The sequence below is a fragment of the Salmo salar genome, chromosome 14, assembly GCF_965601325.2.
Source record: "Salmo salar chromosome 14, fSalSal1, whole genome shotgun sequence".
Lineage (NCBI taxonomy): Eukaryota > Metazoa > Chordata > Actinopteri > Salmoniformes > Salmonidae > Salmo > Salmo salar.
The window spans coordinates 85,307,582-85,330,447 of record NC_138304.1 but is presented as its reverse complement, the minus strand read 5'-3'; the positions used below and the strand labels follow the sequence as shown (position 1 = coordinate 85,330,447).

Genomic DNA, 22,866 nt, shown 5'->3' with positions numbered 1-22,866 from the left:
ATGTTGGCAGCGGACAGCATGAAGCCAAATAAATTAAGGCGTCACTTAAAGACATTACACCCCAATCACGCTGATAAGCCGCTAGAGTTTTTTTCAGCGAAAACGTGCCGAATATTGTCAACAATCGTCCCGCTTTTTTCTGAATGCTACTTCAGTAAACCAGCGAGCACTGTTAGCATCATATAAGGTGGCGTACCAAATTGCTCAGTGCAAAAAAACCCACTCCATAGCAGAGGAGCTGATACTGCCTGCAGCATTAGACATGGTCTCCGTCATGCTGGATGACGCAAGTGCTGCAAAAATAAAAACTATCCCTCTGTCCAATGACACTGTCGCCAGACGTATAAATGACATTGCTAACGATCTTAAATAACAGCTGGTAGATAAACTCAAAGACAAACGTTTTGCCTTACAGTTCGATGAAGCAACTGACAGCAACAAAGAATGTTTATCGCTTATGTACGTTTTGACATGACAAACTCCCTGTGTGAGGATCTACTTTTTTGTAAATATGTCAGAGACAGAGCCACAGCTGAAGAGCTATTCAAAATGCTTGTCACAGTTGTTGTCTTCGTCTTCTGACGATAATGCGAAATCGTCATCAGAAAATGTGGACCAATACGCAGCAGGTACGTGAATGCTCATCTTGATTTTTAATTAATCTCAAAAAATGAACATACAAAATAACAAAACACAAAAAACGAACACTCGACAAATAAACAGTCTGGTAAGGCACAAGGCTATACACAGAATAATCACCCACCAATCACACATACAAACACACCCTAATATATGGAACTCTCAATCAAAGGCAGATAGACAACACCTGCCTTCAACTGAGAGTCCCAACCCCAATCAACCAAACATAGAAACACACAACCTAGACTAACCATAGAATTAACTAAACATAAACCAAAACCCGGAAATACTAAATCAAACACCCTTTACACAAACACAACACCCCGAACCACATAAAACAAATACCCCCTGCCACGCCCTGACCAAACTACAAAACAATTAACCTTATATACTGGCCAGGATGTGACAGTACCCCCCCCTTAAAGGTGCTACCCCAGAAGCACCTTAACAAAAAATAACCCCAAGCAACACCAACAAAAAGTCCCCTTTTCTAAAGGGAGGGAAGGGAGGGTGGCTGCCGTCAACGACGGCACTGTGCTACACCCCCCCTCCCCAACCCACCTATTTCTGGAGGTGGCTCTGGCTCCGGCCGTTCCAGGCTGTCGGGCCACTCTGGCATCGCCGAGGGGCAGTCGGACCAGTCTGGCATCGCCGGGGGGCAGTCGGGGCAGTCTGGCAATTCGGGACAGTCTGGGCAGTCTGGCAATTCGGGACAGTCTGGGCAGTCTGGCAATTCGGGACAGTCTGGGCAGTCTGGCAATTCGGGACAGTCTGGGCAGTCTGGCAATTCGGGACAGTCTGGGCAGTCTGGCAATTCGGGACAGTCTGGGCAGTCTGGCAATTCGGGACAGTCTGGGCAGTCTGGCAATTCGGGACAGTCTGGGCAGTCTGGCCACTCTGGCCACTCCGGCAGTTCAGGGCAGTCTGGCCACTCCGGCAGTTCAGGGCAGTCTGGCCACTCCGGCAGTTCAGGGCAGTCTGGCCACTCCGGCAGTTCAGGGCAGTCTGGCCACTCCGGCAGTTCAGGGCAGTCTGGCCACTCCGGCAGTTCAGGGCAGTCTGGCCACTCCGGCAGTTCAGGGCAGTCTGGCCACTCCGGCAGTTCAGCGCAGTCTGGCCACTCCGGCAGTTCAGCGCAGTCTGGCCACTCCGGCAGTTCAGCGCAGTCTGACCACTCCGGCAGTTCAGCGCAGTCTGACCACTCCGGCAGTTCAGCGCAGTCTGACCTCTCTGGCGACTGTTGACTGGCGGGCAGCTCTGACGACTGTTGACTGGCGGGCAGCTCTGACGATGACTGTTGACTGGCGGGCAGCTCTGACGATGACTGTTGACTGGCGGGCAGCTCTGACGATGACTGTTGACTGGCGGGCAGCTCTGACGATGACTGTTGACTGGCGGGCAGCTCTGACGATGACTGTTGACTGGCGGGCAGCTCTGACGATGACTGTTGACTGGCGGGCAGCTCTGACGATGACTGTTGACTGGCGGGCAGCTCTGACGATGACTGTTGACTGGCGGGCAGCTCTGACGATGACTGTTGACTGGCGGGCAGCTCTGACGATGACTGTTGACTGGCGGGCAGCTCTGACGATGACTGTTGACTGGCGGGCAGCTCTGATGATGACTGTTGACTGGCGGGCAGCTCTGATGAAGACTGTTGACTGGCGAGGCTGGGTTGACGCACTTGTAGCCTGGTGCGTGATGCTGGTACTGGGCTTACCAGATTATGTACACGCACCTCCAGGCTAGTGCGGGGAGCGGGAACAGGACGAGTCGGACTGGGTTGACGCACTTCCGGGTCCGCACGAGAGACAGGAGCTGGAAACCCAGGGCTATGGAGGCGCACAGCCGGTCTAGATCTTACCTCCTGCACAACCCGCCTTGGCTGGATGGAACTAGTAGCCCTGTACGAGCGGGGTGCTCGTACAGGGCAGACTGGTCTGTGCAGGGGCCTGATGGTAGCCGTGCGTAGAGCGGGAGTTGGGTAGCCTGGTCCTCGGAGGCGTACCGGCGACCAGATGCGCTGCGCAGGCATCCTCCTACCAGGCTGGATGCCCGCTCTAGCACGGCACCTGCGAGGGGCTGGAATAACGCGCACCGGACTGTGCGTGCGTATGGGTGAGATAGTGCGCTCCTCAGCGAAACATAGCGCTCTCCACCCCATACGCTCCTCCATATAACCACGAGTAGCTGGCTTCCGGCTCTTCTTACGCCTAGCCAAACTACCCGTGTGCCCCCCCCAAAAATTTTCTTGGGGGTGCCTCTCGTGCTTCTCCTTCAGCGCGTACTTGGCCTCGTACCACCGCCTCTCTGCCTTGGCTGCCTCAATTTCCCACTGCGGGCGTCGATAATCCCCAGCCTGGTGCCAAGGTCCGGCCCCGTCCAGAACTTCCTCCCAAGTCCACTTCTCCCGCCAGTCAAACTCGAACTCCGTCTGCTCCTTCCTCTGCTGCTTGGTCCTTTGGTGGTGGGTGATTCTGTCACAGTTGTTGTCTTCGTCTTCTGACGATAATGCGAAATCGTCATCAGAAAATGTGGACCAATACGCAGCAGGTACGTGAATGCTCATCTTGATTTTTAATTAATCTCAAAAAATGAACATACAAAATAACAAAACACAAAAAACGAACACTCGACAAATAAACAGTCTGGTAAGGCACAAGGCTATACACAGAATAATCACCCACCAATCACACATACAAACACACCCTAATATATGGAACTCTCAATCAAAGGCAGATAGACAACACCTGCCTTCAACTGAGAGTCCCAACCCCAATCAACCAAACATAGAAACACACAACCTAGACTAACCATAGAATTAACTAAACATAAACCAAAACCCGGAATTACTAAATCAAACACCCTTTACACAAACACACCACCCCGAACCACATAAAACAAATACCCCCTGCCACGCCCTGACCAAACTACAAAACAATTAACCTTATATACTGGCCAGGACGTGACAATGCTGGACTGCTGATGTAATCAATTTATCACTAGCCACTAAACAATGCCACTTTATATAATGTTTACATACCCTACATTACTCATCTCATATGTATATACTGTATGCTATACCATCTACTGCATCTTGCCATCTTGATGTAATTAAATGTATCACTAGCCACTTTAAACAATGCCACTTTATATAATGTTTACATACCCTACATTACTCATCTTATATGTATATACTGTACTCTATACCATCTACTGCATCTTGCCTATGCCGTTCGGCCATCACTCATTCATATATTTTTATGTACATATTCGTATTCATTCCGTTACACTTGTAGGGTAGTGTTGTGAAATTGTTAGGTTAGATTACTTGTTAGATATTACTGCATGGTCGGAACTAGGAGCACAAGCATTTCGCTACACTCGCATTAACATCTGCTAACCATGTGTATGTGACATAAAATTTGATTTGATATGTACATATTCTTATTCATCCCTTTACATTTGTGTGTATAATGTAGTTGTTGTGAATTTGTTAGATTACTTGTTAGATATTACTGCATTGTCAGAACTAGAAGCACAAGCATTTCACTACACTCACATTAACATCTGCTAACCATGTGTATGTGACCAATAAAATTGTATTTTATTTGAGCATTCCTATTTAACTTTGTCTGGTGCTCGCCGCAGCCATGGAAGTGGTATAAATAGATCATTGCTCTATTTCCTCAGTGTCTTGTTCCGCTTCGTCCAGCCAACCAGAGAATGTTGGACGGACAGTGGTGGCTTTAGACTGGTTTAAGATTTTCTTTTGTACTCCCAGGTTGTGTCCAACATCGGAGAAGAAAATGAAGATGCCATAAAGAAGGACCTGAGTTATCGTGTCAAAAATATGAAATTGATGAAAAAAATGAATTTTATTGGCACGTGTATCTGCATCTCTCAAAAGAATCTCAGCTCTGGTCCTAAAACAGTGAGGTACTATGGAGCATCAATGTCCTGCAATGGGAAGAAGGCTGGACAGATCATGGTCGCTGTATCCTGTCTGCGCACCTGGCACGATGGTGTATCCAATGCCGTGATGACATACAAGCCAGACAAGACAAAGAGAGAGAACTTTGATGGCACCATGAAACTACCAGAGTCTGTCAGGTGCCAGGCTTTCAATGTGTGGAGAGGGGAAAATATGGATCCTTGCAAATCCTGTGTTGCTCTGTTTGGCCTGAATGAACCAACCCAGCCATCGGAAGTGAAGAGTTGGCCCTATGGGAACTGCGCAGAGGCGGAGAGCTTGAGCAAATTTCTCTTTGATAATGATAAGGAAATACCATTAGTTGATCTGGAGAGAGAGCAGGTGCGAGAAGAAGTAAAGGCACACCTGGTAGAGAATCTCAATGGGTCAGGATTTATTTTAGATCTACCCTATTATGGTTAACCACATGCAGAGATACTGTACACACATAATGCAACACACTGACATCCAAAACATTAAACATAGCTTGGTGCAGGGCTAGCAACATGTGATTTGTAGCTGACAGCTAGCGTTGAAACATTGCCAAAGCAGTGAACCAGTCTTTGCATACAATAGTGTAATTACTAGGCTATAGCTACAGTATCAGCTCTTATTCTCTCTTTGTGTAGTGTTAAGTTGTCTCTTGTCGTGATGTGTTTTGTCCTATATTTTTGATGAATTTGTATTTTATTTTTAATCCCAGCCCCTGTCCCCGCAGGAGGCCTTTTGCCTTTGGTAGGCCGTCATTGTAAATAAAAATGTGTTAACTGACTTGCCTAGTTAAATAAAGTTTTTAAAAAGTTTAAAAAAGACATCTGTGAAGTAGTGGGGGATTGCTGTTTAGAGTACCTCTATGGAGATACTGTATTATTAACAATATACCTGCTGTATTTTATTAAATACTCACATTCAAGAAACAGCATTGAATGTTTAAGATTATTTTAATTGTGATTTTCAACTTTACTTCTTCACACTCAAGTCTCTAGACAAAGCATTTAAAACCTCTAAATGTCACGGCTTTCGAAAGGAGCAGACCAAAGCGCAGCATGTTGATAGTTCCACATTTTATTTACTCTATGAAACTCATGCAATGCATAAAAATAACTGAATAGACAAAACAAACCGTGATGTAGAGGAGAACAAACACTACAAACAATCACCCACAAAACCCAGGAAGAAAAACCCCTACTTAAATATGATCTCCAATTAGAGACAACGAGGACCAGCTGCCTCCAATTGGAGATCATCCCAAACAAGCCAACATAGAAATACCAAAACTAGAACCTAAGAACATAGAAATCGAAAACATAGAAAAACAAAACACCCCCTGTCACGCCCTGACCTACTCTACCATAGAAAATAACGTCTTACTATGGTCAGGACGTGACACTAAAAGTCTAAGCCTGATCAAGATGGTCATACCATGGATCATTTAGCAATTTGATTACAAATTTTGTGGCCCGTGTATCTATAAAAACATATTTGATAAAAAATATTTTTTGGGGCCTTTACTACTAAAGCACATAGAAACAGATTGAATAGCACATTCATAAATGACAAAAGACAATCCCAGTGTTAATTTAAAATGCAGCCTTCTAATGTGCCGTCATTCAGGCATTTTTGAAGACAGCATCCCATGTATCCTTCGCTGGGGAGGCTGTCCGATAACAATGCTGAATTAAATGGTGGACACGTCCCCCCTTGGGAGAACATTTTCCAGAAGAATAAGGAATAACTTTAAGTATATAATTTATTTATTCACAACATTATGTTGAAATGTTTAACAAATTACTTTTATATTCATTTAAAAAAGCTTTTTTTTTAACAGCCATTTGCAATGCAAGCTCACAAGTTGTACACGATAGCTAGCTAACGTTAGTAGGCGATCTCTTCCTGCTTATCAGCTGTTCAGAGATGAACAACTAAATTAACTATGCCTAATCGTAAATTCAGCAATGTGTCAATTCTGAAGACCCTGACAGTTTTTAAATCATGAATTGGTGAACTTGCTAGCCAGCTAAAGACATGTAGCCAACTTTTTTTTCACATTGTTTTGTTTTCAGGGACTAATGTGGGCATCTAGCTTAAAAGAAACCTATAATTACATCTATATAGCATGAGAAAAATCAATATACCAAAGAAATAGACACATTGTAATCCAGATGCATGCCTGGATAAGAAGTGTCAGTATAATATAATGAATGTACTTAACCTGATGGGTGTTGATATCATTAATATAATGAATGTACTTATGACTGCAGCCTGGTGGGGGTTGATATAATTTTTTAACCAAAGTCACAATTGTTCCACCAATATAAATCGGTCCAAGGATTTGGAGGGGCAGGGAACGCCCGCCCGCGGGAAGGAATTTAGAGTGGGAAACCATAGTGGCGTGAAGCAAAAAAAATGGTTGATTATTAACATAAGGGGAACAACTATAAGATGTGTAAACTTGACAATGTATAAACGGACTGTGCTGAGACTGGGAAAGACAGTTGCTCGATGGACCAGCTCGGCTTGTTACTTTGTAATAAAGTCTATTTGAACTCACAAGCTCCCGGTATTTGAGAGATATTATTAAGTGAATATTTCTACGACATAAATGGCAAGCTTGCCAGCAGTGGCTATAAGGGACAAATAAAAGTGGGAATCTGCAGCTGCGGACGGGTCTTTTTGGACGAACTACACAAACAAGTGGACACTTAGAGGTAAGCAAAGTTCTTACTTATAGTATAGAGTTTGTGTGATTCACTCCAAGAGCCTGCCTCAGCGGTGGGACACCAAGTGGGTCTCTCCAAATTTAAGGTCCTGAGTGGCCTAGCCAGTCTCCAGACCTTAATCCCATAGAAAATCTGTGGAGGGAGCTGAAGGTTCGAGTTGCCAAACGTCAGCCTGGAAACCTTAATGACTTGGAGAAGATCTGCAAAGAGGAGTGGGACAAAATCCCTCCTGAGATGTGTGCAAACCTGGTGGCAAACAAGAAACATCTGACCTCTGTGATTGCCAACAAGGGTTCTGCCACCAAGTACTAAGTCATGTTTTGCAGAGGGGTCAAATGCTTATTTCCCTCATTAAAATGCAAATCAGAAGGTAGGATATGCATATTATTAGTAGATTTGGATAGAAAACTCTGAAGTTTCTAAAACTGTTTGAATGGTGTCTGTGAGTATAACAGAACTCATATGGCAGGCAAAAACCTGAGAAAAATCCATCCAGGAAGTTTGACCTCAGATGGCTGTAGTCATTTCAAATGATGTTCTGTCTAAACTACAGTGTCTGATGTCATATTGCACTTCCTAAGGCTTCCACTAGATGTCAACAGTCATTAGAACCTTGTTTGAGGCTTCTAGACTACAATTTGATTGAATAATACCCGGAAGAGTATGTGGTCGACCTGGGGTCATTGTCTTACATCGCGCATGCTCACGAAGGATTAGCCATTTTTCTTTTGTAATGAATCTGCTATTGTCCGGTTGGAATATTATCGAAATTCCACAATAATAACACCCTAAAGATTGATTGTGAACATGGTTTGACATGTTTCTACAAACGCTGAGGGAACTTTAACTTTTCGTTGACGGTGGATAGATGCATTTTGGAATGGTGATCAGGACGCGCCATCAAAACGGATTTATTTCGACATAGATGGACTTTATCGAACATTTCTTGTGGAAGTGGGAGACCTTCCGAGTGCATTCAGCCGAAGATCAGCAAAGGTAAGATATTATTTAACACATTTCAGGGTTTTGTGGATGCCGTGGCTGGATGGCTAACTGAATAGCTTGGGGCTCAGTACTCAGAATATTCTACGTAAAGTTATTTTGAAATCTGACAGCGGGTGCATAAGAGTACTGTATCTATAATTCTTAAAATAATTGTTATGTATTTTGTCAACGTTTATGATGAGTATTTTTGTAAATTCACCGGAAGTTTTTGGTGGGAAATACATTTTCTGAACATCAAGCGCCAATGTAAAATGCTGTTTTTGGATATAAATATGAACTTTATCGAACAAAACATACATGTATTGTGTAACATAATGTCCTAGGAGTGTCATCTGATGAAGATCGTCAAAGGTTAGTGCATAATTTTAGCTGGTTTTGTGCTTTTGTACGGCTACCCTTGCTTGGAAAATGCCTGTCCTTGCTAGGAAAATGGCTGTGTTGTTTTTTGCTGTGGTGGTATCCTAACAATCTAATGTTTTGCTTTCGCTGTAAAGCCTTTTTGATATCGGACAACGTGGTTGGATTCAGGAGAGATTTATCTTTCAAATGGTGTAAAATAGTCATATGTTTGAGAAAATGTAATTGTGGTATTTTAGTTGTTTTTGTATTTCACGCCATGCGATCCCATTGGCTAGGGGTTCCGCTAGCGGAGCCCCTAGATGTAAGAGGTTTTAGCTGTATCACAATAGAGTCGTAAACAAAATCACAGCAATAAGCTCGCAAAATAACAAGTCAGTAAAAACATGAACACTGCACTCCAAGCAAGAACTGTAAAACTGCTTAAAGCTAAAAGTGAATAACTTATGTTTATTCAGGTGTTGCTGCTCCATCCTCATCCACTGTCGCTTCCTCGACCCGCTCCTGGAAGTCACAATAACAGAAATTGGTCATTATTTTCCATAAACAAATTATCAAAATGCCGGTTTAACGTCGACTCCCTACTACGTTCCTTTTGTACTGGCACAATCATTTACCTATACTGACCGGATTAAATTGAAGCAAAACATTTTAAAAATGTGTGTTATTTTTAGTCATACCTTTCTCTTACTCTTGAGCCGAGCTGGTGCATGTTTGACATTGTCTGCTATTTTGTCATCTACCTCTTGGTAGGTAGCCTTGGGGTGTGCTTTCAGGGACGCTCCTATGTTGTGAAAAATAATTGAAATGGTACATTCCATGTCATATCATTACTTTTCCACCTATGCTGGCGGAGACAGAGGTTGGGTATTGTCCCTCTCATACCTCATAGGCAGTTTTGGCCATGAGACCTCTTCCCTTGACCTTTCCTTTGTCCTCTCGCCGATTTCACATTTAGTTTGTAACTGCCTTGTTACTGATTTAATTCATTTGAAATGTTAATAAATACACATTTGACCAATAATACTATCTACTAAATAATAATAAATAACAATCTAAACTTGTGCATTTACTTACTTGTGACAGCATCATAGATTGATAGCTCATTAAAGGCCCTCTTCCCCTTCCTGCCCTTCAAGGAGTAGCCTGTCCACAGCTCCTCTGTTCCAATTTCTCATCATTCGTCTGATTCCTGAGCCCAGGTCCAGGCCACAGCAGAGGGTCAGGTATCGGATCTGATAAAAAAATAAACAATATTTAAAAAAAATCCCACTCATTTGTGTGTTCCTCAGCTAAAACAGCTGGCCATAAAGTTCTGATTGATAGTGTATCATGTAATCATGGGCTAAAACTTGTGTAAACAGGCAGAGGGCTGATCGTTTCTTCTTAAGATAAGTTAAGTGTTAATTGGGAAATCAATCCAAACACTAAATAGGCATATAGGACAACTGCATTCTGTTGACATTAAGATATTTAGATTCAATAATATTGCAGGTTGCAATCTTCTCAAATCTGGATGCATTGATGAACAGCTAACTTATTTTTGTCAATTGCTGTTAAAACCTGTTAGGGACAGACGTTCCGCTAGCGGCAGTCCTTCTCAAATAGTGGGGCACGCCCCCCTGGGGGGGCTCGGAGCGATGCCGGGGGGGGGGCGCGTGTGACCCTGGGGAACATGCTTTTTTTTGCCGCGGGGAGTAGTTTTTTTTTTTTAACCGAACAAGAGCACACAGCACAGAGCAGGAGATATGAAGTGCAGATAACAAACCCTTAAGATACACAATGGAAAAATATTTAACAGGGATGAAAAGAAAGGCGGAGAGAGACAGAGATAATGAGACAAACGTAAGTCTCCCGAAAGCTAAGACGAGGAAATATGACGAAGCGTATGTAGCGCTTGGCTTCACTGTGACTATGGTGGGAGACGAGGAAAGACCGGTATGTTTACTGTGTCTAAAAATGTTGGCAGCGGACAGCATGAAGCAAAATAAATTAAGGCGTCACTTAAAGACATTACACCCCAATCACGCTGATAAGCCGCTAGAGTTTTTTTCAGCGAAAACGTGCCGAATATTGTCAACAATCGTCCCGCTTTTTTCTGAATGCTACTTCAGTAAACCAGCGAGCACTGTTAGCATCATATAAGGTGGCGTACCAAATTGCTCAGTGCAAAAAAACCCACTCCATAGCAGAGGAGCTGATACTGCCTGCAGCATTAGACATGGTCTCCGTCATGCTGGATGACGCAAGTGCTGCAAAAATAAAAACTATCCCTCTGTCCAATGACACTGTCGCCAGACGTATAAATGACATTGCTAACGATCTTAAATAACAGCTGGTAGATAAACTCAAAGACAAACGTTTTGCTTTACAGTTCGATGAAGCAACTGACAGCAACAAAGAATGTTTATCGCTTATGTACGTTTTGACATGACAAACTCCCTGTGTGAGGATCTACTTTTTTGTAAATATGTCAGAGACAGAGCCACAGCTGAAGAGCTATTCAAAATGCTGGACTGCTTCCTGACTGAGAATGGGCTAAAGTGGGAGAACTGCATTGGTGTTTGCAGTGATGTTGCACAGACCATGGCAGGGATGAGAAAAGGACTTCAGGCACTCATCAAGAAGGCCTCACCTAATGCTGAGTGGACACTGTGTTATACACAGAGAAGCACTGGCATCAAGGCACCTTTCCTCTGAATTAAGTGAGGGAATGACTGACATTGTAGGTGTAGTCAATTTTATAAAGACCAGACCACTAAAAACAAGAGTATTCTCTGCTATCTGTGAGGAGATGGGAGCTTAACATCAAGCTGTGATGTTTCACAGTGAAGCAAGGTGGCTGTCACGAGGAAAAGTCTTGTCCCGAGTTTGAGCTCAGATAAGAATGTTTTCGGAGCAGGAGCACAAGTATGACATCACAGAAATTTTGTGATGAGAACTTCCTGGCAAAACTGGCCTACCTGAGTGACATATTTGGAAAGCTAAATGAACTAAATCTACAGCTTCAAGGGAAAGATAAACACCTCCGTTAGGTCACAGACAAGATCAGCGCTTTCACTCGAAAGCTTGCAATGTGGGGCAGGCGACTTGATGAAGGAAATACTGATTCATTCGAGAACCTGCATGAATTTGTTGACACTGACTATGATGCCACCTCAGTGATTCCATATATTAAGGAGCATATTTCATCACTGATGGGATTCTTTAAAAAGTACTTCCCTAAAAACAGTTCCCAATATGACTGGGTGAGAGATCCTTTCAATGCACCAGCTCCAACTGGTTTCAGCTCTGCAGAGGAGGACCAGTTCATTGATATGACGTCTGACTCCACATTGAGACTGAGGTTCACAGACACTGAGTGAATTCTGGCTGAGTGTAGAGAGGCAGTATCCACTCTTAGGGCAGAGGGCCATGGGCATTCTTCTTCCTTTTGCAACATCTTATCTTTGTGAGACTGGCTTCTCTGCTGTTGCTGCACTGAAGACCAAGTACAGGTCCCAGTTAATGTTGCAGATCAATTTGAATTTATTATTATTTATTGATTATATTTTATTTTATTTTTCAGTATCAAATGGTCAAAAAATGTTTACAGTTTAAATAAGGCTTTAATTTTTTTTAACATTTCAGGCAAATTGATGCACTTGAAGTCTTTTCTGTTACAAACTAAAAAAACAATGTTAATAAAGTTATTCTTTGTTGTAAGTTGATCTATATTTCTCTTTTTCTTTTTTTGTTTTCTTTAATGTTAATAAGGATACAATGTTATGCAGAGCTGTACTTATAATAATTTTATAGACAAATAATACTATTTACAGTCGCGGCGGAGAGTTGGGGGGCGCGAAATGTTTACTTCTTCCTAGGGGGGCGTAACAGAAATTTGAGAAGCACTGCACTAGCGGAACGCCTCACCAATATCCAATGGTAGAGCGTGGCGCGAAATACAAATACCTCAAAAATGCTATAACTTCAATTTCTCAAACATGACTATTTTACACCATTTTAAAGACAAGACTCTCGTTAATCTAACCACATTGTCCGATTTCAAAAAGGCTTTACAGCGAAAGCAAAACATTAGATTATGTCAGGAGAGTACACTGCCAAAAATAATCACACAGCCATTTTCAAAGCAAGCATACAAGTCACAAAAACCAAAACCACAGCTAAATGCAGCACTAACCTTTGATGATCTTCATCAGATGACACTCCTAGGACATTATGTTATACAATACATGCATGTTTTGTTCAATCAAGTTCATATTTATATCAAAAACCAGCTTTTTACATTAGCATGTGATGTTCAGAACTAGCATACCCACCGCAAACTTCGGGTGAATTTACAAAATTACTCACGATAAACGTTGACAAAAAACGTTAACAATTATTTTAAGAATTATAGATACAGAACTCCTTTATGCAATCGCGGTGTCAGATTTTAAAATAGCTTTTCGGCGAAAGCACATTTTGCAATATTCTGAGTACATAGCCCGGCCATCATGGCTAGCTAATTTGACACCCGCCAAGTTTGGCCCTCACCAAACTCAGATTTACTATAAGAAAAATTGGATTACCTTTGCTGTTCTTCATCAGAATGCACTCCCAGGACTTCTACTTCAACAACAAATGTCGTTTTGGTTCCAAATAATCCATAGTTATATTCAAATACCTCCGTTTTGTTCGTGCGTTCAAGTCACTACCTGAAGGGTGATGCGCGAGCGCATTTCGTGACAATTTCAAAATATTCCATTACCGTACTTCGAAGCATGTCAAACGCTATTTAAAATCAATTTTTATGCTATTTTTCTCGTAAAATAGCGATAATATTCCAACCGGGCGACGTTGTATTCATTCAAAGGCTGAAAGAAAAAAATGGAGTCGTCTCGTGGACGCGCATCTCCAGTGTCACTGTTCCCTGCCTGATCACTCAAAAACTCCTGCTGTTTTTTTCCCAGAAAACTGCAGACACCCCATTACACTTTCTGACGCCTTCTGAGAGCCAATGGAAGCCTTAGAAAATGTCACGTTACAGCACAGATGCTGTATTTTCGATAGAGATGCCACAGAAGGAGAACAAATTGTCAGACAGGGCACTTCCTGTATGGAATCTTCTCAGGTTTTGGCCTGTCATATGAGTTCTGTTATACTCACAGACACCATTCAAACAGTTTTAGAAACTTTAGAGTGTTTTCTATCCAAATCTACCAATTATATGCATATTCTAGTTTCTGAGCAGGAGTAGTAACCAGATTAAATCGGGTACATTTTTTATCCGGCCATGCAAATACTGCCCCCTATCCCAAACAGGTTAAAATACTTGATGTAGATTTCCCATTTTTTACAAACAGATACATTTTAAATGGCCATCCTTACCATTTTCTTTCAATAGTGGGAGTCTTTAAGTGTTTCACAGATATCCTTCAGTTCCTCATTTGTTTCTACAGGGTTTTGCAGCATTTCAAGTTGCCCCAAGGATTCCGACTCCTTTGGCTGCCGGGACTCTATGGCCTCCATAACTTGGTTCAGAACAGTCTTGAACTCTGTACGGATTATCTCGAGTTTCACCATTATCCTGATCTCCACTGCTTGAAGATCTGCAAAATAATAAAAGACTCAGCAGTTTAGCTGCAAGCAGCGTGACGATAGAAGCCATGAGTACCAGGCAGGACATGTATCAAGGCCATGTGAAATACCTCGATCAAAATATCCACTCTTCATATATATTAGTAGTATTGATAACCATATAGCTGCTGACAGCCATACAATTTGGAATTGATGTTGATAATACAAGAGAAGCAACATTTTGTAACATATAGGCTAACATAATATACCTTTAATGTATCCAGCGGGCATCTCAGAAGCCACAGGCTCATCAAGCAGGGATGGCAGCTCTTGGTCTAAAATATAAGTAAAAAAATCATGCTGTTATTTAAACTTTCTACATTTACGACTTTGAGATCAATATCTTCATGGCTAAAGAAACCTGATTCTGATGCTCTGTCTTGGCCAGCTTCTTCCTGGCTGCCACTTGGACTAACTAAGAAAACAGAAGGAAAAAAATGAAGACATACTTTGCATGCTTTTGAAACTGGCACAGAACCAAAAGGGAAGGGATGTCGGTCAGGAGCTCAGTGGGAAGTTTAATAAATCCCAACAAAAATAAATGCTAAGCATAATTTTTTGTTTTAAATAATGCTTTTAGTTTGATGGCAAATACATACAGATATTTACAAACATGGCATCACACTTGTGTTTTACCCAAGAAGAATATGGTGATTTCACTACTGTTGTAAATACAAGTTACTCCCATACACAGCACAAGTATTTGGAAAGTTCTAACAGTATGCACAAAGTAGAAATAAGACTTGAAATAACCTAATATGCAAAAAATGTGATGGTAATTGTATTCTATTGAGTGGCTTTGAAAGGTTTGTAAAGCTATAATACTTCATACAATTCAATTGTTTACCCTAACAAACTACAACCAGACACTTACTGTCGCTCTGGCTTGAGGTGGCACAACACCTCAAGCCCTCTGCATCTGCAACTTCAGAGAATGTCAAAGATGTCAAACCGTTACATTTACAGTACACACTTAACAGATTTCCCTGTTCATCCCAAACAGTTGGTGGGAACAGAACATAGAAAGTAGGCTTGTTTATCAGACTTGAAACATTATGATGTACCTTGTAGGGTCTTTTCAAAGACACTGGCTCTTGAAGTTGCTAATAAAATAAAGAACTGTTACACTTTTGTAATGTGACTAATCATCAAGTATGTCAAGATCAGATGGGTGTGGTAATTTCTTGTCATATCAACTGTCATTAGGTTATGATTTCATGCCGTCTCAATTTAAGACTAGTACTTACATTAACTGTAAGCTTTTCTTCACCCACATACTTGAATGTGTGTCAAACTTCCCATCAACTGGCTGATAATACATTTAATGACCTAGTAGCCTAATGCAGGATCTTACCACTAGGGGCTGGTGGAAGCTGGGGCACTGGAAGCTGGGCTTTCATGGGTTCATTTGTCATTTTCTGGAGTGCTTCACTTCCATCATCATCTTACGAAGCACAATACAATTTTTTATAAATTTATGTCATCTACTTCCTGATGCATGTAATACAAACAATGGAATAAGAGTAGTTAAGAAATCCTCACCAGGTGGCTCCACACGGAATCTGATTGTTTAGTCACTGCCCTCTTCGCTGGTTCCTCGTCAGATTCAACATTGGAGGTGTCAACCCCCCGTTTGGCTCGTTGCTCTGCCACAGAGTAATTGCCTGTACGTGCAATAAACACAGTCATAAATACTTTCCTATTAACACTGGCAAAACAGGGTATTGAGTATTTGTAATTCACATAGTAATACTTTCAGCAAATACATATAGTACTTAAGAGGGGGAAGTTCATGACTCTACTGACCAGGAGTGGGTTGCACCAGTTTGACACAAATAACGTGTAAGAGAAGTTGGGCCTACCTATGCCCGACATAATGATTTAGAAAATTGAACAAGATGCGACATTACTAGTCATGAAACACTTACCTTGGAAACTAGTTATAGATTTATACTATACGTCTACTCCACATTAACTTCGTTTTTACACCCTGGCGTAACAAAAGCCATTACTTACAACCAGGTGGTGACAGGTTTACACCTGGCTTAGAACATATTCTACGTTGGAACTAGCCTTACGTATAGGAGTATGTTCAACTGATGCAACCCGCTCCAGAGCCACACAACCAAGCATATATTGCAATAAACGGGAATGGATGGATACAGTAAAATATTATTTTGCCAGTGGATGAAAAGATGGAAATTCTGTACTTCTCCCATAATATTATGTCAGGCCGGTCTCCTCTCTTAATCATTGTTGCGCTGCCATTTCTTGGCCAGTAGCAACACAGGAACTGCAAGATATGAGAAGCTGTTTAACCTGTTGGGGCTAGGGGGCAGTATTTGCACGGCCGGATAAAAAAACGTACCCGATTTAAACTGGTTACTACTCTTGCCCAGAAACTAGAATATGCACGTAATTAGTAGATTTGGATAGAAAACACTAAAGTTTCTAAAACTGTTTGAATGGTGTCTGAGTATAACAGAACTCATATGGCAGGCCAAAACCTGAGAAGATTCCATATAGGGAGTGCCCTGTCTGACGATTTGTTCTCCTTCTAGGGCATCTCTATCAAAAATACAGCATCGCTGCTGTAACGTGACATTTTCTAAGGCTTCCATTGGCTCTCAGAAGGCGCCAGAAAGTGGAACGACGTCTCTCCAGTCTCTGGGCGAAAAACAGCAGGAGATTTTGTGAGTGGTCAGGCTGAGAACAGTGACACTGGAGATGCGCGTTCATGTGAATTCTCCATGTTTTTCTTTCTCTCTTTGAACTAATACAACGTCGCCCGGTTGGAATATTATCGCTATTTTACGAGAAATTTAATTGTTTTTTTGTTTTTTTAAATCACATAAAAATGTATGTTAAACAGCATTTGACATGCTTCGAAGTATGGTAATGGAATACTACGTAGTTCCCATGATGTCTGTATAGCGACCAGATATTTCTAACCTCTATAATACTTATTAGAAACATTATGAATGTGCCTATAATGTCCCAAACGGGCTATGGCATTCAGTACCTCTGGAAGACTTAAGGGGAACGTTACAAATGTCTCAGTTACTTTCCTTGTAAAGTCTCCTGACATTTAGAACCTCTAAAGTACTTATTTCCAAAGTAACAAATGTTCCTACCCACTTAGAAAGCAATGTCCCAGGTAACAAGGAACGTAACTGAAACATTTGTAACATTCCTCTTAAGTCTTCCAGAGGTACTGAATGTCATAGCGCATTTGGGTCATTATAGGCACATTCATAACGTTTCTAATAAGTATTATAGAGGTTATAAATATCCGGTCGCTATAGAGACATCATGGGAACATTAAAAACGTTCCTTGGTAGTCCATGAAAGGTTCTGAATATCATGTTATTTTGGAGATATCATAGGAATATTTCATAACGTTACATTTAGAGCTATGGTTTGTCTTCATATAACGTTATAATCGGAATGATAGAAATACATTTTGGAACGTCATCTGTAAGTCAAGTGGCGGTACACTGGTAACGTTACAAGTATACCTGTCACGGCTGTCTGAAGGATCGGACCAAAATACAGCGTGTTCGTCGTTGCACATATTTAATTTGACGTGAAACTAAATGCAATACACTGAATACACAAAAAACAACAAACCGTGACGCAGAGAGGAAAACACACTACTCAAAAATTAATCACCCACAAAAACAGGTGGGACAAACATCAACTTAAATATGACCTCCAATTAGAGGTAACGAGGATCAGCTGCCTCCAATTGGAGATCAACCCAAACAACACCAACATAGAAATACAAAACTAGAAACTGAACATAGAAATACAAAAACAGACAAACACCCCCTGTCATGCCCTGACCTACTCTACCATAGAAAATAACAACTTACTATGGTCAGGACGTGACAGTACAACCACTTGACTTACCGAAGACGTTACAAAATGTATTTCTATCATTCCAATTGTAACATTATATGAAGACAAACCATAGCTCTAAATGTAACGTTATGAAATATTCCTATGATATCTCCAAAATAACATGATATTCAGAACCTTTCATGGACTGCCAAGGAACGTTTTTAATGTGCCCATGATGTCTGTATAGCGACCGGATATTTATAACCTCTATAATACTTATTAGAAACGTTATGAATGTGCCTATAATGTCCCAAACGAGCTATGACATTCAGTACCTCTGGAAGACTTAAGGGGAATGTTACAAATGTCTCAGTTACATTCCTTGTTACCTGGGTTGTTGGGTAAGGCCTTGTAAGTAAGTATTTCTCTGTTGTATTCAGCGCATGTGACAAATAAAATTTGATTTTGATATTAGTCATCAACGAATATAAAACCCATGTTATCCTGAACATCAGTGTCATTTAATAATATGCACGGTGTGATATTTGTATGAATGAATCACAGTGTAAGCCTATGCATAGAAAAAACATTAGCAGCTCTAATGCTTATCTTCACAGTGAAAACTATTTTGGCAATGATTCATTCTTAAATAGTCAGTAAAATATGTGATTTAGCTATTTTTTAAAATGTTATCCTTTATTATTCATGAAAGGCTGTTTGTCTGTCCACAACGATGGAGCTGCAGAACAAGCAATTTGCGAGAGGAGGACCATATACTGTAGGATAATTATTCTGGTTGGTTTCAACATAATTCATGAACAGGTACTGAGCAGATCAATTCTGTTACTTGTTATTCATGTCAGATATTTCCATTTTGGGATAATTGTTAACTGAATTGCTAGCACTAGTTGCTCACGCTACTACAATGGCTACAATATAAACAAACGTCACATGCTCGGTGGAATGCAAATGCCACATCAGGTGATGCTGCCTTCGAATCGTGTCCCAAACGGAAGTTACCTAAGTGCTACCTACTAAGGTAGGTGCCTTTGGAGGCAGGTATTCAGCAGGCAGCTGCCTTTGGATTGGGACACAGTCATAGACTGACCAGGTGAATCCAGTTGAAAGCTAGGATCCCTTATTGATGTCACTTGTTAAATTCACTTCAATCAGTGTAGATGAAGGGGAAGAGACAGGTTAAATAAGGATTTTTAAGCCTTGAGACAACTGAGACATGGATTGTGCATGTTTTCCATTCAGAGGGTGACAAAAGGCAAAACATGTAAGTGCTTTTGAACGGGGTATGGTAGTAGGTGCCAGGCGCACCGGTATGTGTCAAGAACTGTAACACTGCTTGGTTTTTCACTCCAGTGTGTATCAAGAATGGTCCAACACCAAAAGGACATACAGCCAACTTGACACAACTGTGGAAAGCATTAGAGTCAGCATATGTTAATTAGATTAGACTCTTAAGGATTATCAAATGTAATAAGGAACACAATGCATAATGAGAGGCGTGTTGAGACATTATACCACAACAGTGTACAAAACAATTCCCACAATGACTCAGTAGGACAGACAGGATAGACTTGATCCCCATGTAACTGTTAGTACAGTAGTCATAGCTACAGGAAAGTTACAATAGGTACTGGATCCTTATCATACCACCTTGCGCCCCACTTGGCCTAAAAACTCTAGCCTACATAGTCCATTTAAGCTATGGTGAGATGACATGACTTGTGTGATGATGAGTAACCTTGCCTGAGACCTGAAACCTTGTGTTAGCTTCCTGAGCCAATGCTTTAGCTCAAGGAGCAAACACAATCTTGTGGCTAAAAGGTGACCCAGGTTTAAGTCCAGTCAAATTGTATATCTGGGGACACCTTTTGCAAAAGAAAGTTAAAGACATTGAACGGGATCTTAAGCACTTACAAAGTAGTAACATATTGTAAAAATATTTTTTTGCAGGATGTAACATATCATACAAAATGGATGACATTGAACACAATTGTGCATACTTTTCAGTTGCCCGTTTTGGCTTGTGAGTGCTACTTTAAAAACTACTGGCTGAAATTATACAAAACATTATAACCATCTTTAACTTGAGTTCATTTGGATTTGAAATTGCTCCTGTGAGGACAGATAAGAGATTGTATGAATTCTCCCCACAGATTATCCTGAATGGCAGTCACAATATGATTTACATACACATCTTTCAACTTTTCCTGGTTCAATTGCACTGGTGCCATCCAGACCTGGGTTCAAATAGTATTGAGCTTTGGCTTGAGTCTACCTGGAGTGCTCAATCATCAATCACATCTAGTTAGCGTATTTGAAATAAACGGGATTCGTCTGAAGGTAACCCACACAAACGAATGGAAGTATGGAGGTAGTTTTGTGCCAACACAAATAAGGGGTTAAATGTGTACAAAAAAACTAAAATATTTCCTGAGCTTTCTTATATCTTGTAGATATAGTACAGACTCTTCAAAACCTTAAACCTTATTCCTTTTTTTGCTATTTTAAAATAAATGTTGCACCCCCCTCCCCTCTATAAGATATTTGACTGTCACTCAGGGTAGTCTGTGGAAAGAATCGAGACTGAATGACGCCTCTGTCCACACAGGAGCAATAATGCTATTCTTGGTCTCATTTTAATGAACACAAATTAACTTACCTTTGCAAATTCACTTTGAAAGTGGAGACCTTACAATCACACACTATAGAACAGAGGTTATTTGATATGAATTTAATCACACATTAGTTCGGTAACAATTTATATGAAAGGGTATACATAACACCTTTATGGAACGCGTCATAACACCACGTGTGTTGCAGTATCATTCATAACAACCGTCATAACACATTTATTCAACATCATTCATAACAAATGTTCTAAGTAAAAGTCCCCTGAATAGCTCTTTATCAGTACAATGGAAATTCATATTTTACTGTAACAGTACCAAACCCCCAACATACGATTGACTCAACAGTCTGGGAGCATCGGGTAAGCTTCAGAGCATTACTTCAGGTAGCAGTTTAGTGGTTTAATATGCCTTGCTCAAGGCCACAATGGCAGTACAGGTGGGAACCAGACCTTGGTGTAAGCGGTATATTTGAAATACTCTAACTAGATGTGCTTGATGATTGAGCTTGCCTGGCACAATGGAACCATTGGAATAGTCCCAAAAAGGTAAACCCATCCATCTGGCACTCCAGTCATGCTCAAGCAAACACTCAAATACTATTTGAGCTCAGGTCTGGATGGCACTAGACTAGATCAATTGATGTCATTGTAACGTGTTGAGTAACCTTGTCTGAGACCTGAAGACTTGCATTTGCTCCACAAGCTAATACATAAGCTTTAGCTCAACATAGTCTAACATAGTCTTGTGGTGCACAGGACTAACCCAGACAGTAACACCAGCCACCATGGGGCTCACTCCCAACAGATACTTCTACTAAAATAACTTGTAACACTGTAATCAAAAACTTAAATGTATGAATGATGTTGAACAAATCTGTTATGAAGGTTGTTATGAATGATTCTGAAACATTCAGGAAGGGATCATTTTCATAAAGGTGTTATGAATGCATTATGTCTACCTCCATCGAATAAAGTGTTACCTTTAGATCTTGATTCACTAAACCAGAGTTAGTGCTCCCTCCATCAGGGACTGTGATCTCAACTCATGGAGGTTTTCTACTATTAATACTTCATTTATAGAGCATATCATCACATGAGACCATAACATCAAATGGGACCATATCATCAAATGGGACCATATCATCAAATGGGACCATATCATCACGAGACCATATCATATCATCACATGAGACCATATCATATTGGGGCGGCAGGTAGCCTAGTGGTTAGAGCATTGGACCAGTAACCGAAAGGTTGCTAAATCGAATCCCCAAGCTGACAAGGTAAAAATCAGTCGTTCTGCCCCTGAACAAGGCAATTCACCCACTGTTTCTAGGCCGTCATTGTAAATAAGAATTTGTTGTTAACTGACTTGCCTGGTTTAATAAAGGTTAAATAAAACATTTAAAAAATTATATCTTCACATGAGACCATATCATATCATCACATGAGAGCATATAATTACATGGGACCCTGTCATCACATGAGATCATATTGATATGATTGATATTCATGAAATTGCACTTTTGAAAGGCTATTGCAAGTTATGATAGCCTATGTCAGGGCCCTCCGACCCTTTTCCTGGAGAGTTAAACTCCTGTAGGTTTTCACTCCAACCCCTGTTGATCTGATTCAGTTCATCAGTCAGCTACAGTAATTCAAATAGTCAGGTGTGGCAGATTAGAGTTGGAGTGAAAACCTACAGGACGGTAGCTCTCCATGAACAGTGTGGAGAGCCCTGGCCTGGGTCATACTTTAATAAATATCCTCTATCACCAACTCATCAGTTTCTAGTGGTTGAACATTCTTTACTCTGGTATGATGAGGAGAATTAGCCATGGAACATTAGAACACACAGTGCTTGTGCTTACACAAAGAGTTTATGTTCACTTCATATCATTATCTACAGTGCCTTAAGAAAGTATGCATACTTATTTCACATTTTTGTTGTTACAGCCTGAATTAAACATTTACTAAATATAATTTTTTCTCTCACCCATCTACACATACTAGTCCATAATCACAAAGTGAAAACATGTTTTTAGAAATGTCAGCAAATACTG

At 41.0% G+C, this 22,866-nt stretch overlaps 1 protein-coding gene across 1 annotated transcript in view; it reads left to right on the top strand.

Annotated features, from left to right (window-relative positions):
- Positions 1–7,165, top strand: part of LOC106570346 (uncharacterized) — a 44,084-nt gene extending 36,919 nt beyond the window's left edge. Inside the window, exon 5 of the mRNA XM_014142551.3 lies at positions 4,424–7,165. Coding sequence (XP_013998026.2) covers positions 4,424–5,035 — 612 coding nt within the window. The 3' untranslated portion in view covers positions 5,036–7,165. The remainder of the gene's footprint in view (positions 1–4,423) is intronic.
- The last annotated feature ends 15,701 nt before the right edge of the window (positions 7,166–22,866 follow it).